This window comes from Vombatus ursinus, unplaced genomic scaffold, assembly GCF_900497805.2.
Source record: "Vombatus ursinus unplaced genomic scaffold, bare-nosed wombat genome assembly UNPS02014791.1, whole genome shotgun sequence".
NCBI lineage: Eukaryota > Metazoa > Chordata > Mammalia > Diprotodontia > Vombatidae > Vombatus > Vombatus ursinus.
The window spans coordinates 67,547,669-67,564,509 of record NW_020954569.1 but is presented as its reverse complement, the minus strand read 5'-3'; the positions used below and the strand labels follow the sequence as shown (position 1 = coordinate 67,564,509).

Here is a 16,841-nt window from a genome sequence, read left to right as displayed (position 1 = left end):
ATGTTTTGTCATGTTAGCCAATCTGATAGGTGTGATGTGGTACCTCAGAGTTGTTTTGACTAATCAATAGTGACTTGGAGCATTTTTTCATATGACTATAGAGAGCTTTAATTTCTTCATCTGAAAACTGCCTGTTCATATCCTTTGACCATTTATCAGTTGGGAAATGACCTGTATTCTTATATTAAATTTGACTCAGTTCTCTATATATTTGAGAAATGAGACACTGGTTGTAGAAATTCTTTCCCAGTTTTCTGCTTCCCTCCTAATCTTGATTGCATTGGCTTTGTTTGTACAAAAATTTTTCAATTTAATGTAATCAAAATTATCTATTTTGCATTTCATAATGTTCTCTATCTCTTGTTTGGTTATAAATTCTTCCATTCTCCATAAATCTGACAGGTAAACTATTCCTTGCTCTTCCAGTTTGCCTCTTTCAGTTTCCAAATTTCTCTGATGAAGATGGATATTTGCATAGGTAGCATATCATAGTTTTAAAATAATCATTCAGCAAACATTTATTAAAGGCCTACTGTTTGCTAAGAACTGTTTAGGCAGTGGGAATACAGAGACAGAAGCAAAACAATCTTTTCCCTCAGGTCTCTTACATTTTTTTGGATGAGATACACATGAACATACATCCACACACACACAAAATATCTGTAAAATAGATATAAGGTAATGGAGGAAGGCTTTAACATTTGGAAGCATTAGGAAAGGCTTTGAGTAGAAGATGGTACTTGAGTCTTGAGAGAGAACTGGATTTTTTTTTTTTTTAGACAATTGGGGTTAAGTGATTTGCCCAGGGTCACACAGCTAGTAAGTGTCAAGTGTTTGGTTTGAGGCCAGATTTGAACTCAGGTCCTCCTGACTTCAGGGCTGGTGCTCTATCCACTGCACCACCTAGCTGCCCCTAGAGAACTGGATATTCTAAGAGATGAAGATGAGGAGGAAATACATTCTGGGCATAGTGGATTACCAGGCCAAAGGTGCAGAGGAGGAAGATGAGTGCTATCTATGAAGAGATTTCATCGTCAAACTGAGAAGTTTCTTTTTGGTCTTAGGGGTGATAGAGAATCCCTAGAGGTTGTTGAGTAAGGGAGTGACATAGTCAGACCTCCACTTAAGGAAAATCATTTTGGCATCTGCGTGGAGTATGGATTGAAATGGGGAGAGACTCAGAGCAAGGGGACCAATTAGTAGGCTATTGCAGTATTGCCAAGGTGAGAGTTAATGCATCTGGAATTAGGATGGTAGCTTATTCAAGTGGAGAGAAAGGGAATGGATGTTGTGGAGGTAAGACTGACAACTGATTTATTATGTGGGATAAGAAGTTGAGGATGACACTGAAGTTGTGAACTTAGGTAACCAGAAGTGCGGCTCTCTTTTAATAGACATGGGGAAGTCCACAAGGCAAGGGTGGAATGGGGGTGGGGTTGGGATTGGGAAAGATAATGAGCTCTGTATTACAGATACTGAATTCGAGATGTCTATGGGACATCCAGTTCCAAATGTTCAATTGGAAATTGGCGATGCAGTAATGGAGCTCAGAAAGAGATCTCCTTGAATATAGTTTAGTTTTCTGTTATTTAATGATATACTTCCTTAGGTAGCTACAGTAGCAGTTCAGAGAATAGTGTCATAATTTGTATATCTTGTTCATATATTTGTCTAAGACTGGATATGTAGATTTGGGGATCATTTGCAAGAAGATAATACTTAAACCCATGAGATCACCAAGTAAAAGAGTAAAAGAGACAAGGTAAATCTTGGTTAAAAGGTGTGATAGGAATCCAGCCAAGAAGGCTGAGAAGGAATGATCAGATGGAGAGCCCAGAGGGAACAGTGCCTTGCAAACAGGAGAAAACAAACAAACCGGAAACCGTTCATTTGCCTTTTATCCATATTATGTCTGAGTAGTGGTGATTGTAACCTCATTAGTCCTAGTAAATAGGAGTGTTAGAATTTGCAAGGTGCTGTGGAGATAGATCAGCTAAACAAACTCCTTCATTTTACTGATGAAGAAACTGAGGCCCCGGGAGGTCAAATGATTTGCTCATGTTTGCCGAACTACTTAGTAGTTTAAAAATTAACTTAGTAGCTAGAAAATGTAAATGTAAATGAAGCTGGTAAATGGTGCTGTTAACTGGTTCTCCAAAAATGTGACATTAGCTGAAATAACATTAGAGAGGGTGGTTAGTTTGTAAGAATGTTATAAATGGGATGGGAACAAAAAAGACTGACGTAAGGGGGAGTTAATGCACTTGCAACTAGCTTGCATTGTTGGATTTGTTGTAAAGGGAATTCTTCAAATATTGGTTGGAGTAAATGGCCATTGAGGTTCTTTTTTTTTTATCTTGGATTCTGTGATTGTCACTGTTTGTTAAAATATTAAGCCAAATTAGCATATTTATTCAAAAAATTTTTTGATTGCCTATGTTATTCTTTAGAAAATCCTTTTTTTCTTGTGGAATTTTGAGTGGTATAATACCAGATTTGGACTCCAGGGCCAAGAGTTTTAGTGGAGAAAAGAATGTTGTATGGATATTAAAAATTATTTACCTAATAAATTGTGGCAATGTCAGATGACTCTTTTAGTTTCAAAGCATATCATCTGCGAATTTATTGTCAATATATTTTTATAGTTCTTCTGCAAGTAGTTAAAAAAAACCCAACATAGGGTAGATGTTAGTTAAAAGATTGAAAAACAACTTTAAGTATGATTGGGTGTGTATAGTGTTTTCCCCTTCCCATTTACAATAGTGAGATCCCCAGGTATCTGGAGGGTGTTCTATGTGTATTTCCTGTGATGAAAATGTTTACAGGACACTTTTGCTTCCCAAGGGAAGTGACTTTGTAGTTCCATTGTGGGCCAAGAATTCCTTCCTATTATTCCATCCTGTCTACTTTTGAGCTGCTGCTTTTGCATCGTGTAGATTCTGGCATTGAGAAGGCACCCAGCCAAATTCAATCCAGGTCAACTTAAAGCCACCCTGGAAGTGAAGAGGTCATAGGAAGCAAAATTCAGCTGTCCTCCTCAAAGGGTGAGAGCATTAGTGTGTCCATAGTTATAGTACAATAGAAGATATTATTTCTCTAATGATTAACAATTCAAAAGCCTTTTCTTGGCCCCAGATACATTCATTGTTTTAACTGGAATCAAAAATATACTCGATTTGGGTCTCTCTCTCTCTCACCCCTAATCTGTCCTTAAGAAAAAAGGGAACTTTTTTCTTATCTTTTCTTTCTACCCACATAAAAAGGGACCTACTCAGCCTTTTTCTCTTTCCTCCTCTCAAAATGAATCCAAAAAACCCTGAAGTAGGGGAGTTGAGATCCTCTAAGATATCCCCGAATATAGCTCAGTTTTCTGCTGTTAATAATATACTTCTTAGGTAGCTACAGTAGCAATTCAGAGAATAGCATTTTGATTTGTACGTTTTATTTATGTATGTATCCAAGGCATTTGGGTCCAGTGACCAAGTTTGCCAAGAAAATTCTTCAAAAAGTTCAGCTCCTCAAAGAGTTTTATAAGCCTTATCTCATTGCTAGTGGGAATTATGGAGAGAGTTATGCGGTGTGCACTGAAATTGAAATCAGGAGATGTGATTTGAGTCATAGTTGTGATGTTTAGAGACTGTGTGACTACAGGCAAATTCCAGTTTCCCCATCTGTAAAATGATGGTGACTATATTGCTTGCCTCATTGTGGAGAAAGTACTTTGTAAATCTTAACTATATAATTATTACATGGAAGAGATATATCAACTTCAAACTAGACTGCATTTTTGCACCATCATTATTCATTAGCTTTTTTAAAGCAGTATTTTCCAATGATTGTGATATAGGTACTAACTTTGAATTTAAGTTGAGAGAATGTATATAATTTTTGATGCTTTGATTACAAAAGGAGAGTGTAGTATATTGGCAAATGACATTTTTGTGACCTGGGTAATGTTTGACAATTGTCAATTAGGGGTTCAATTGAACCCCCAGTGTTTGAAAATTATATCAGCTGGATATTTCTGCCACCAAAACCTTCTCTGCAAAATACATGACTCATCTCCAAATAACTCTCCTCCTGTCACACAGATTGGAATTTTCTGGCATTCAAAATGTGTTATTTTTATATAAAAACTAATATTAGAAAATGTCTCTGATTTATCCTCCTCGAATACCACCCCCATCCATGCTGCACTGTAGTTGACTTCAAATGACTATTTAAGATATTCCAAATACCAGTTTCATATGTTTAACTCATAATCAACTTGCTGCATTGCAATTTATATTGGTTTATTAAAGCTACATTTTGCTTTGGTCCTATTGTGAATGCCAAAGAAATAGTAGCTCTCCTGTTTTCCAAAATAGCATTATTATAAGGAACAGCACAAAACAGATGACTGTGTGGTAACTCCAAGTGCTTTGTGGGTCCAGATTTACATTTTTGTTACATTGTTAAAGTTATCTGTGAGAATTGCCTATGAATGCATCAGTCCATGTGTGCAACTGAGCAAATTAATCTGCTCCAGGTATCAGGTAGCTTGGTAATACAGTATTCATAGTAAATGCATATGATGTACTTTATCTCTAATCAATCCAAAATCCATTATCTGTGATTGTGTTGTATTTGCCTTGGATATTAGTATTTGGTGAAATATTGCTGGTATTTTTAGTGGAACAGATACTGATGTAAGAATGACATGACTTTCAAGGAACTATGAACATATAACCAAAACCCAGAATACAGTTGGTTGAAATTTGACCACTGGACTCCATACAACAAAACCCTTTAAAATGATTTTTTAAAATACTACTGATGATTTCACATACCATAAGGCTGATTAGAAAAACAAACAAGCAAGTAACCAGACCAAAAAAATCCTTTAGTACATCAGGTATCTATTATTTCATCTTTATGGGTTCTTTCTGTATTCACTGGATCATCAAAACCTTCCATACTCTAGCGGTTGGTTTAATGAGGTCTTGTTCCCCTATAGGCCCTATTCTTCACTTCATGATCTTTGAACAGACAATTTGTTAATGTTTCCATAATTCAAGTTTATTAGGATTTATCGAATCTTATACTCCACTGATAGAACCTTGTAAAACCCAGGATTATCTGTCTCCACCCCACAGTTTACCACTGGACTTAAAAACAAAACTGTATTGAATGTTAGAGCACTTTTGACCTTACAAAACAGAACAAGCCCCAGAAGAATGTACTTTTTTTTCATTTCCTCTAAACTTTTCTATTTCTTTTCAAATTCTTTGAATAGGATGCAAGAAAGGGATTTTCTATGAACTGTGGTTTTTTTTTTCTTTCTTTTTTTTTCTTCCTCCCCAGCCATACTCTTTCGTGATACCAGTGGGAGAGAAGGATGGAGATGCATGGCTCATTGTGACAGTTGACCCTATTAGTGTCAAATTGAAGGGGAATAAATAGGCCAATCCTGTCTCCTGGGGTCTACTGTAGTATGCTGATATCAACTGAAAATAGATCTGTTGGTAAACATATACGAAACATCTATTTGCTTGGCACTGTATTAATTGCTAAAATACAAAAACAAAAATGAAACAGTCCCTAGCCTCAAGGGACTTATATTCTCTTTGGGTAAACATATACATACATACAATATATACAAACTAAATTCAATTTAATTTTGGAAGTGGTATTAGGGGAAAAAGGCTGTGGGAATCAAGAAGTACCTTAAGTAGAAATTGGCACTTGAACTGAGCTTTGAATGAAGCTAAGGGTTCTATGAGGTGGAGGTGAGGAAGGGACTGCCTTCTAGGTATGAGGGAGGGCTAGTGTGGAGTCATGGAGATAGGAGATGGAGTGTTGTGTTGGAGGAACACACAGAAGACCAGTTTGGCTCTGCTGTAGGATGCAGGAAGAGGAATAATTCGTAATAATTAGCCTGGAAAGATAAGGTAGAGCCAGATTGTGAAGGGTTTTAAACGCCAAATGGAAGAGTTTGTTTTATCTTAGAGGAAATAGGGATCCAGTGGAGTTCTGTTGAGTGTGGGAGGGATGTGTTCAGTCCTGTGCTTTAGAAAAATTGCCTTGGCAGTTGTGTGGAGCTTGCATGGGAGCAGAAAGAGACCTGAGACAGGGGGACCAATTAGGAGGCCAGTGTAGTAGTGTAGGTGAAAGGTATTAAGGCCTGAACTAAATGACAGCTATATGAATAGAGAGAAGGGATCAAATGTGAGACTTGTTTTAGAAATAGAAGCCACAAAAACTGACAACAGCCCAAATCATGTAAACCATTCCTATATTAATCATTTTGTACTAGAAGACTCGAATAAAAGAAAAAGAATGAAAGAAAAAAGTGAAAAATAGCATGCTTCAGTCTGTATTCAAACAATATCAATTCTTTCTCTGGAGGCAGATAGCATGCTTCATCATTAGGGATTGTCTTGGATCATTATATTGCTGAGAATAACCAAGTCATTCACTGTTCTTCATTGAACAATATTACTGTTACTGTGTACAACATTCTCCTGGTTCTGTTCACTTCACTTTGCATCAGTTCATGTAGGTCTTTCCAGATTTTTTTGAAATCATACTGCTTGTCATTTTTTATAGCACAATAATATTCCATTACAGTCATCTACCACAGCTTGTTTAGCCATTACCCAATTGATGGGCAGCCTCTCGTTTTCTAATTCGTAACCACTGCAAAAAGAGCTGCTATAAATATTTTTGTACAAATAGGTTGTTTCTCCCCTTTTTTTGGATATCTTTGGGATATAGACTTAGTGGTATTGCTGAATCAAAGGGTATGCACAGTTTTATAGCCCTTTGGGCATAGTTCCAAATTAGCCCTGAGTATCTTGAAGATTTTTCTTTACATTAATGATCTGTACATTTTATGGTGAACAGTGAAGGTAGACTAAGGGAAAATTAATGTGCCATTGTTCTTCATATTTTTTGGAAGCTGTTTGAACTTTGTTGTGACTAATTCTAATAGATAATTGATGATTTGTTTTAATGCTAATTAGCTCCTGAGACTTATGGTTTGGACTCCTAAGTATTTCTTAATCTTCCCTGAAGATCATTGTTGAGTCCCTGAGTAGTGGGAAATGGGATCTTAAATATAATCTGCAGGTAAATTAAGAAGACGATAGCCCTAATTTCCTCCTCTTTTTCTTTTTTCATATCCAATACCAGCACCAGCACTGTTGTTACTAATGCTTCTTATCTGTTATCATTATTATCAATGTATTAGTGCTAGGTTTGATTTTAATCACTTGGAAGTTGTGTAGAAGGAGATAGCATTTCTCCCCCAATAGTTATATTTTGATGTTTAATGTTGGCTGCAAGTACTCTAAACAGTTCAATTTAGCACCAGTACTCTAACTAGCAAAAGGGATCAAGACTCTCATTGTGGTTAAGTGGCCATTCAATATGAAGGATTGTCATCTGGCACAATTACAAAAAAACAGTGCCTGGCAAAGACCTTCCTTACTTCGAATATCTTTCCCAGGCTGGTCTCTGACAATAATGTTTGAGAAGACTTTGGGAAAGTGTCACCTCATGTAGGCCTGCAGCTTGCTTGGCCATTATTCTCCTGGTATCATAGAAACTTCAGGAAAGTTGATCATAGAATGAATTTTTTGAATTCTGAGTTTCAAGAATATGAAGATATAACAGTATCCTTTCATAGCTGACAGCACTGAATAGCTCATGCAGAGCACTCGTGGTAGACTGTCATATCTCCTAAACCTTTCAAATGTTGCATATTTAGTCCAATGGGATAGTTGAGGAATAGCACTAGAGAGTCACCAGACATTTCCTCAAGGAACTTTAACCTTACGATTTTAAAGGAGTTCCATTGACTTGATCCTCTAGAGCAAAAAGTTTTTTTTGGAGATACTTTTGCCTTCTTTTCCCTAACTTCTCTTGCCCAGTGTAGTACTCAATTCAGGCTTTTCACACCTTAGAAAATACCAAACTTTAGTCATATGTGAGAAGCTAGAACTTGGTGAAAATGGACTCACACTCTGGTGTTTATGATAGCAGTTACTATATTGTTATGCTTTTGCTGAGCAGTTGTGATCCTGGTTAAATGTGTTTTAGTGAATTTATGCTGTTCATACAAAACTTGAAAGGCAACTGGTCCTTTTATTTTGACTTAGCTCAAAGAATAGACTCTTAAATCCTAAGGGACAGACACACTCCACTTTTTAGGAAGTTTGTTTAAAAAAATCAGTTTCATGACATAAAGGATCATAGATTTAGAACTAAAGGAAAGTTTAGAGGATATATATAAAATGAGATAATCTTTGTAAAAAGCACTTTGTGCAGTGCCTGGCACGTAGTAGGTGCTATATAAATGCTTATTCCCTTCCCTTACTTCTATATGTAGTTCTACTTCTGCATTTTACAGATGAGGGAACTGAGGCCAAGGGAGAGTGACTTAATTGACTTGCCCAAGGTCACACATGCAATAAACATCAGAAGTAGGATCTGACTTGAGCTAGAACTTTTTCCATTGTGTTGCATCTCCTGTTAAACACTTTGGGTATCATGGAATTTTGTGTAAGATATGTCTTTGAAACCTTGTCAAAGAAAAGTTAATATTGAAAGTAGTAGAAAGACCTTAGTATAGTATTCTCACCTATATAAATATCCTTTGGTATATATCCAAGGATAATATTTAAATCATGTTGTAGTATAATCTTCCTTTTAACACTAGTTTTTATTTCAGGTATTTAAAATTAATCATTGCTTGGTCCGCAGTGATGTGACATAGATCTTAAAATAACCAAAACCAAAAAACAATATCCCCACCACTACCTAATGAAAATCTTATATTTGCTTGAATCTTTAAATTTTTAAATAGGAATTTTAAGATGATTCTATATACTAGAATGGATGCTGGATGGTACAATGGAGAGCATGCTGGATCTGGAATCAGGAAGACTCATCTTCCTGTGTTCAAATACAGTCTCAGACACTAGTTGTGTGACCCTGAGCAAGTCACTTAACCCTGTTTGCCTCAGTTTCCTCACCTGTAAAATGAGCTGGAGAAGGAAATGGCAAACCACACTTCAGTATCTTTGCCAAAAAACCCTCCCAAACCCAAACGGTGTCATGATGAGTCAGACATGACTGTAAAATATATGAACAACACAACAGCATATACTAGGTGATCCTAGATTTTCAGTGGTTGTATCACCAACATTCCTATTCAATAATGGAAGCAGCTGGAGATAAGGGACTCAGGGACTTATGGGATAAGGGAAAAGGAACAGAGTGAGAGTTGTTGGAGGTAGAGAAGACAATAAATAGTGTGGTGCCCAAGAAGACTTGATTTTGGAGTCCAACATCCGCTCATCCTAGGTACTAAGCATTCCCCTTGTGACTAGTCAGGTTCCAAGGATGTTATTTTTATTTTGAGTATAAGCTGGGAAGGTAAGTATGAAACAATATAGATATAGGGTTAGTAGTTATTAGAAGCACTTTCATTTTTCTTTCACAAAGTTTTATGAGAAATGGGATTACTTATATTCTTCTGTAAAGTGACAGAAGACTGTGGTGCGTCTTTTATCACAGAGACAGTGTTGTATTGGCTGCTTTTTCTTTGAAGGGCATTGACCTTTTGTAATGTATGCGCACATGTTGATATAATAATAAATTTTTGGTTCATCTTGTAAAATGGCAGATAAATGTGAAGGTCCTAGGGACTGAAAGCATTTATATAGCACCTACTATGTGCTAGGCACTGTTAAGTGCTTTTTACAAATATAATTTCATTTGATCCTCAAAACAATCCTATGAGGTAGATGCTATTATTATCTCCATTTTGTGGTTGAGGAAAGAGGTCAACAGAGGTTAACACAGTCACACAGCTAGTAAGTGTCTGAGGCTGTATTTGGACTCAGGTCTTCTTGATTCTAGGCCCAACTCTTTATCCACTGCACTACCAGCTGCTTCTGTTTATGCTACTTTTACTTTGAGGCTGCAATGAGTGCCACTTTTTCTTTAGTTATGTTCCTGGTGACATTCCTGTGGGGAAGACAGTGAGTTGAGTAGTACACTATAAAGAAAGAATAGAATTAAAAAAAAACAAACTGTATAGATTTTAGATAGGAAAAGGCACCAAAGAAGAAAAAGTAACAAATTAGAGAAGTTGAATCCTTTGATATTATTAATGTTCATTTCCTATTACTTATATTCTTTTTTCATCAAAAGAAAAGCTAGTAATCTAGGAATAATGCCAGCATCTGAGAAAATCAGTTGGCCTTTAGTGATACTATGAATGAAACATTAGAAGAGTAGAGAGGGGTATGGTTCCTGCTTCCCAAGACCATTTTATGCTGTTACTTTCTGTCTGTTCTAGCTCTGTTTCCCAATGAACCCCAGAAGCCTGATGTTGGTTGTGGTAGTACTGCAGCTTACTAGTCAGTTTCTGCTCTGTTGAGCATAAGATGAGGCCTGTGAAAATGGGTAGTCAGGAAGCAGCAGTGAAAAATAGAAAGTCAGATGGATTTGTTACCATTCTTGAGTTTTTAAAGAGCTTGAAAAAATACAAAGATTAAATGAAACAGGGTCCCTCACCTCATGAAACTTATAGCTTAGTAGGAGAACATGACATACAAATATTAACAAAATAATTGCACAAGAATGGTGCAAAATAAATGTTATGTTATCACCTATTTCCCTAAGATCATTACCATCTAAGGTAAAGGATCAAGGAAGTCTTCATAGAGTTGGGTAGAGTACTCTGGGCACTGGGAACAATGTAAGCAAAGGCATGGAGGAATGAGGATGGTAGAAGGGATGGCTAGTTGTTCAGTTTGGCTGAAATGTAGACTATAGGGGATGGAATAGTATGAGATAAGGCTGGACAGTCAGAGTGGCACAGTTATGAATCCTTGAATGCCAGGTGAAGGAGTTCGAAATTTAATTTGTAGACAATAAAAGACCGGTGGAGGGTTTTGTGTGTACAAGTAACATGAACACACCTATGTATAGGAATATTGGCATGACAATTGTGTTCAGGTTGAAGGGAAAGAGTGGTTCTATACCTGCAAGATTAGTTTGGAAGCTGTGTGAAGGATGATTTGGAAGGGGAGAGAAAACCTTTTCAGAGGGTATTGTATTAGCAGAGGTGGATAGTATTAAGGGCCTTATTAGATGTAGTGGGAGAGAACTGGACAGAGGGATAGCATGTAGGTAGAATCAGCAGGACTCAGTAACTATTTGAATACAGGAGATTAGGGAGAGAACATGGAACAGTTAAGTAAATAGTGGTGCCGCTGACAGAAATGATGAAATCAAGAGGAGTGGGTTTAGGGAGAAATATAGTAGACTTGGTTTGAGCTTGTTGAGTTTGAGACATTTATGACATTTAGATGGAGACAATACAGATTTGGTTCTGGAACTCAAGTCAGGGTTGGAGGTGTATTTGGGGGAGTAATTTTAATGAAAGTGATAGTTCATGAAAGTGACAGATTCTTGCAGATGATCCATATTAAGGGGTTGGAAAGCAAATGAGGAATCGGGGAAGGTGAAATTCAAATAGTAGGAGGAGAACCAGAGGAGTGTGTGGCATTTTGGAAGTTAAGAGAGAGTGTGTCCAGAATGAATGAATGTCAAATACTTCAGAGAGGTCATGGAAGATGAAAACTGAGAAAAAAGACTTTTGAAATTTGCCATTAAGGGTCATTTGTTGACTTTGGGTGGAGTGACTTCCAAAGTTAAGTGGTGATGATAGAAACCAGATTGCAAGTGGTTGAGGGTAAATAGATGAGAGGAAGTGGAAACACTGAATCTGGACTCCTTTTTCAAGAAGTTTGACATTGAAGAGAAAGTGAGAAATGAGATGATAGCTTGAGAGTTTTTAATGGGCTTGGAGAAAGGCAATATTTTGCCTTTGTTTGGCCGTTTTTTTTTAATATCTATATTGAAAAAGTTCACAAAAAATTAATGAAAATGTAAATTTAGAGTTTTATTGTGAGTGATATAATTCGATTCATTTCAACAGTAATTTATTAATTATTCATACAATTAGCACATAATTATTTCCCCTGACTGTTTCTCCCATTTCCTTTCTATTTTCTCCCTTTTTTCCTCTCACCTTTTTTGGTAATCTTTGCTTCCTTGCCCAATGAAAAGTCTTTGTAGAATTGTAGAATCATAGATTTAGGGCTGGAAGGGACCTTAGATACAATCTAGCTGAAAGGGCTATTATTGCACAGTGTTAGGCAGGGAAAGATACAAAAATATCACTTGAAAAATAACTCTATAAGCTGTGAACTGGTCCAGCTATACCAAGGAGATCAATAAAAGAGAAAAAGGTATATACAAAAAATATTTTTAGCAGCTTGTTTTGTGGTAGCAAAGAATTAGAAACCAAAGGAATGCCTATCAATTCAGGAATGGCTGAACAATTTATGGTATATGAATATGATGGAATACTATTGTACAGTAAGAAATGATGAAGGAGATGGTTTCAGAAAAACCTGGGAGGATTTGTATGAACTGATGCAAAGTGATGTGAGCAAAACCCGGAGAACAATTTCTAAGATAACAATAAACTTATAATAAACTATAAAGATAAATTTTGAAATACTTAGTTTTTTTGATCAACACAATGGCCAACCACGGTTCAATGGACTCTTGATGAAACATGCTATCTGATGGACTTGGCACATAGATTGAATGAACCAGCCAACCTTCCTTCCTTCCTTCCTTCCTTTGAATTTGCTTTGCATGAATACATATTTTAAATGGGTTTTGCATTTCTTACCTTTACAATGGATGGGGGAGGGGGAAAAGAAAAGAATTTAGAACTGAAAATAAAATAAAATTGAATTAAAACAAATTTTTTAAAATTTATATATATTTAAAGAAAATAGCTCCATAGTATAATCAGTCTGTCTTATGAAATCAGTTCCCCTATGTGAGACTAATAGGATTTTGGTTAAAATGTAATCTACTGTAACATTTAAATCATGGATAACTTTTTCCAAAACAACAACAAAAGTAGTTAAACTTGGTTTTGTAGTTAGGGTAGTATTTTTTGTGTTGTCATAGAATGCAGGTCTTTAGATCAAATAAATTTTATTTCCAGATATAGTTTAAAATATGGTATAACTTTCAAAGAATAATTTGTATATGTATTTTGGACAAAAATTAACTTAAAATTAAATGTTCTAAAATAACTTAGATATTCTTAACTTTACTATTAAAATTGGCAATAACAGTACATAGTAATATGACTTTCTGAATACAGGTTTATAGTGAACATCAGCCAGCTATCTGTTTGGTTTTAATTTCAAGAAAACTAAGTTGTGCTCTGAGCTTGTCAGGTACTCTATTAACATTTTTTTGGAATGTAGTTCTGTCATTTCTTGGTGTGTTTTTAGTACTTACACTTGGCACTATGTAGTAATGGGCAATAGTGAGTAACTGGCAGTTTGACTTTGTGAATGCAAATTTAAAGAAAATAACAATTAGCTCATTCTCTTTTAATGCCCTTTTTAATTACTGCATGTAGCCTGACTTAAATCATCACATACTTATTTCCTCTGGCTGCTCATTTTCTTTTTCTTCTCTACTTCTCACCTTTTTGGTAATTCCTGCTTCTCTGCCCAAGGTTGTTATAGGATTATATGTAGAATCGTGAGTTTTGAACTAAAAGGGAGCTTAGAAACAGCCTAACTTACGAGTTCTTCACCTTTTTTGTTTCTTGGGCCTCTTTGGCAGTTTAGTGAGACCTGAAGACCCCTTCTCAGAATAGAGTCTTTGAATAATTGAAGGATATGTTACAGTTAGAGATTAAAGAAAATAAAGATGTAATTTTTTTTAGCACCCAGGTTCATGGAACTCCTGAAATCTATCCCCATCTGCTCATTTTACAGATGAGAAAGCTGATGCCTAGAGAGGTGAAGTAATGCTCTATTTACTTCACTGTGTTGTTTCTCAGAGCAGAACTAGGGTTTGAACCCACATCTTTTGATTCAATAACAGAAACTCTTGCCATTGTATCGTACTGATATTTTGCATGTTTGGCTACCTACCCAGTTAGAGTAGGGACTGGGAAACTGCTTGTGGTGATGGACTTGTGAGGGAAGAGAAGGGGAGAGATGTATCTTGTAAAGGCAGAAATGACAATGCTTACAACTGATTGAATATGCTGGGTAAGAGAAAGTAAAAGATTGAGGATGACAATGAGATTGTGAACATTGATGACTGGAAGGATAGTTGTGCCCTTGATGAAAATAGGGAAATTTGGTAGAGGAGTGGGTTAGTGGGGAAAGATTATGAGCTATGTTTTGGACACATTGAGTTTGAGTTCAGTTTGCACTGAACTTACAAGTAGGCATATCCAGTGAATGTGGATTGAATAGTTTCAGTAATTTAATCTTGCTTACGTATTGCGAAACCATAACCATCTGTTCTTTGATGAATTAGATCATAGGTTCAGCTCTTGATATTGGTTCGATTTTCCTTCATAAAAGCAAAAATCGACTATCCTTAAGATGTAATGATAATGCTAAGTTGTGTCCTTTGGTTTCCTTTTTCTGATAGTGTCCATGGGTTTGTCCTGAATCATCCATATCCTTTTAGCCAACAGCATGCCTTCTGAGACAGAAGGGTTAGATTGGGAGCATTTTGGCTTTAGAATAATTTTCTCTTGTTAAGCTAATTGTTCTGTTGTCTTATGAAAACCCAACTTTGGCCCCCCTAGAGCTGTGTACTGACCAGGTGAACTGAGTGCTTACTTACCCTGCATATTCAGATGGATTGAGTGAAATATATGAAAAGTGAAAAAGTCCAAGAGGATACTTCTGCCCCTTGCACCTGAACTATTGCAGGTCTGCCCAGATTAAGTGATATTCCCAAGCATCTTTCAGCTAGTAATTGTCTGAGGCAAGACTTGAGCCCTGGTTTTCCCTACTCCAAGTCCAGTGCTCTATCCGCTGTACCATATTGTCTTCCTTAGAACCAAGGAAGATATGTATTTGGCCTTGTGCAAAAGCTTTGAAAGTTCCTTTGAAAATAATAGTATTTTGCATGTCACTTGTGTTCCCTGTAAATCCAAGTAACATTCAGAAATTGAAGATCTTTACATAGAAATTGGACTCTACTATTTATCTGCCCCCAAATAAGAGAAACTTGGATGTGGCCTTTTGAAGGCCATAATTTCATTTGGAAAATGCTCATTCTTGACATGAACTGCAGTTATATTTTTGACCTTGAAATGCCACATTTCATTTGCACTAAATCTATTTTTCATCATTATCATTTTTTTAAAAAGTGGCAATAAAGCTGTGGTTGCATTGCTTAATTGACTCAGCTGTAAACTTTGTTCATGAGGAGGTGAAGTCATAGAGTGATGCTTGGAATACAGAGTAGGGAATCCTTGCCACCATTTTTATGTTTAAAAATCAGGATTTTTTCCTTTTTGGGAGAAAAGGCTTAATCAGGCAAAGTCTTTGGGTTTCCAGAGTCTGTTCTTTCACTTTTGGTGATAAAACAAGCTGTTCTGGCTGCTTTGCTGACTAGTGGGATGTTATTAAACTGGCTAAGTTATTTGGTTTAAAATCCTCTTTAGGGACTCAGTGAGTGATTTTTAAATGTTACTACTCAGATCTGGGTCACTGCATTTGGGAGGGTGAGCCAGAGGGTGACATTTATAACAAATCAACTTAGGAGTAGGTTGTTAACTCATGTTGTTTAAATTGGGCAGCTTTGGTAAAGAGAGACTTTTCTGTCAAAAATCTGTTTATCAACAGCTTTTCCTGTCATCGTAAGAGTAGATGTTGCTTATCTTCTTTCTTATCTGCTGAATTAAGTTAGGTCCTCCTCTTTCTTTGACTCAGCTTTTGTACAGCATAATTCTTACCATGTACCCCTCCTAGTCATTTTCTTCTCAGAAGACTACTTTCCAAGTGCTATTCATGGTGAGGCAGAGTGCAATTAAAAACAAAATCTACATATATTTAGATATGTCTTTCGAGAAAAAAAAAGTTGCTAAAAGTTTTGGAGAATCCAAGTGGTTTAATTTATGACACTGAATCCCTATACCAGGGGTTGATCATCACATGTCTTAACTAGGTTCATAATTTGTGTTTCATTAAAGGAGGAACACATTTCTGGCAATAATAGCTCTTATTTTGTATTTGAATGAAGAGTAATCTGACTTTGGAATGAGAGGTGCCTGTATTCTGTTTTCTGATGAACCTTTGATGTATCTTACCAGAAGCTGACTCCGAAGATCTCATAGAAGAACTGCTTTGCTGCTTAATCAAGTTAATCATTGACATCCCACTCTTGTAAGTTCTGATCATCAGGATTTATGTTTTCTTTGTATTCTCAAAATAATGAGTTTGTTAGCATTTTATAGTTCATAAAACCAGATATAGTACTTTTATTTTGTCTCTTTCAAAGCCATATATCCCCAGTATCTTCTTTTTTGTGTTGGCCCAATAGCATTCTAATTGTGTCTATACTATGTACAAACAGTTGGTTAACCCAGCCAACAGATTAGACTGTTCAGTGGAGTTTAAAAAAAAAAAGTTAAACTAATTTCTGGACCAAATTTGGCATATGATTTCCACTCAGTATTTATTCATTTAAGTTATTAGTTGTCCTGTTTACTCAGTGTCTTTTGTCCTTTGTAGAGAAAGAGTTGTGGAGAGAATAGATTATTTGAAGGTTAAAAATCAGATACTTTGCCATAATAATTCTGATCCTAATCATTACTAAACTGCCTGCTTTTTTTTTTAAAGTAATTTCCTTTTGGGTGAGGATTTGTGTCTTGGGGTCTGTCATCAAAAAAACTTATTCATCCATGTCTGAATATTATTGTTTGGTGATAGTCC

General features: G+C 36.1%; 1 protein-coding gene across 2 annotated transcripts in view; it reads left to right on the top strand.

Annotated features, from left to right (window-relative positions):
• Positions 1 to 16,841, top strand: part of DYM (dymeclin) — a 559,394-nt gene that overhangs the window by 82,139 nt on the left and 460,414 nt on the right. For both annotated transcript variants that reach the window (XM_027868956.1, XM_027868957.1), the window contains exon 6: positions 16,220 to 16,292. In XM_027868956.1, the coding sequence (XP_027724757.1) occupies positions 16,220 to 16,292 (73 nt within the window). The remainder of the gene's footprint in view (positions 1 to 16,219; positions 16,293 to 16,841) is intronic.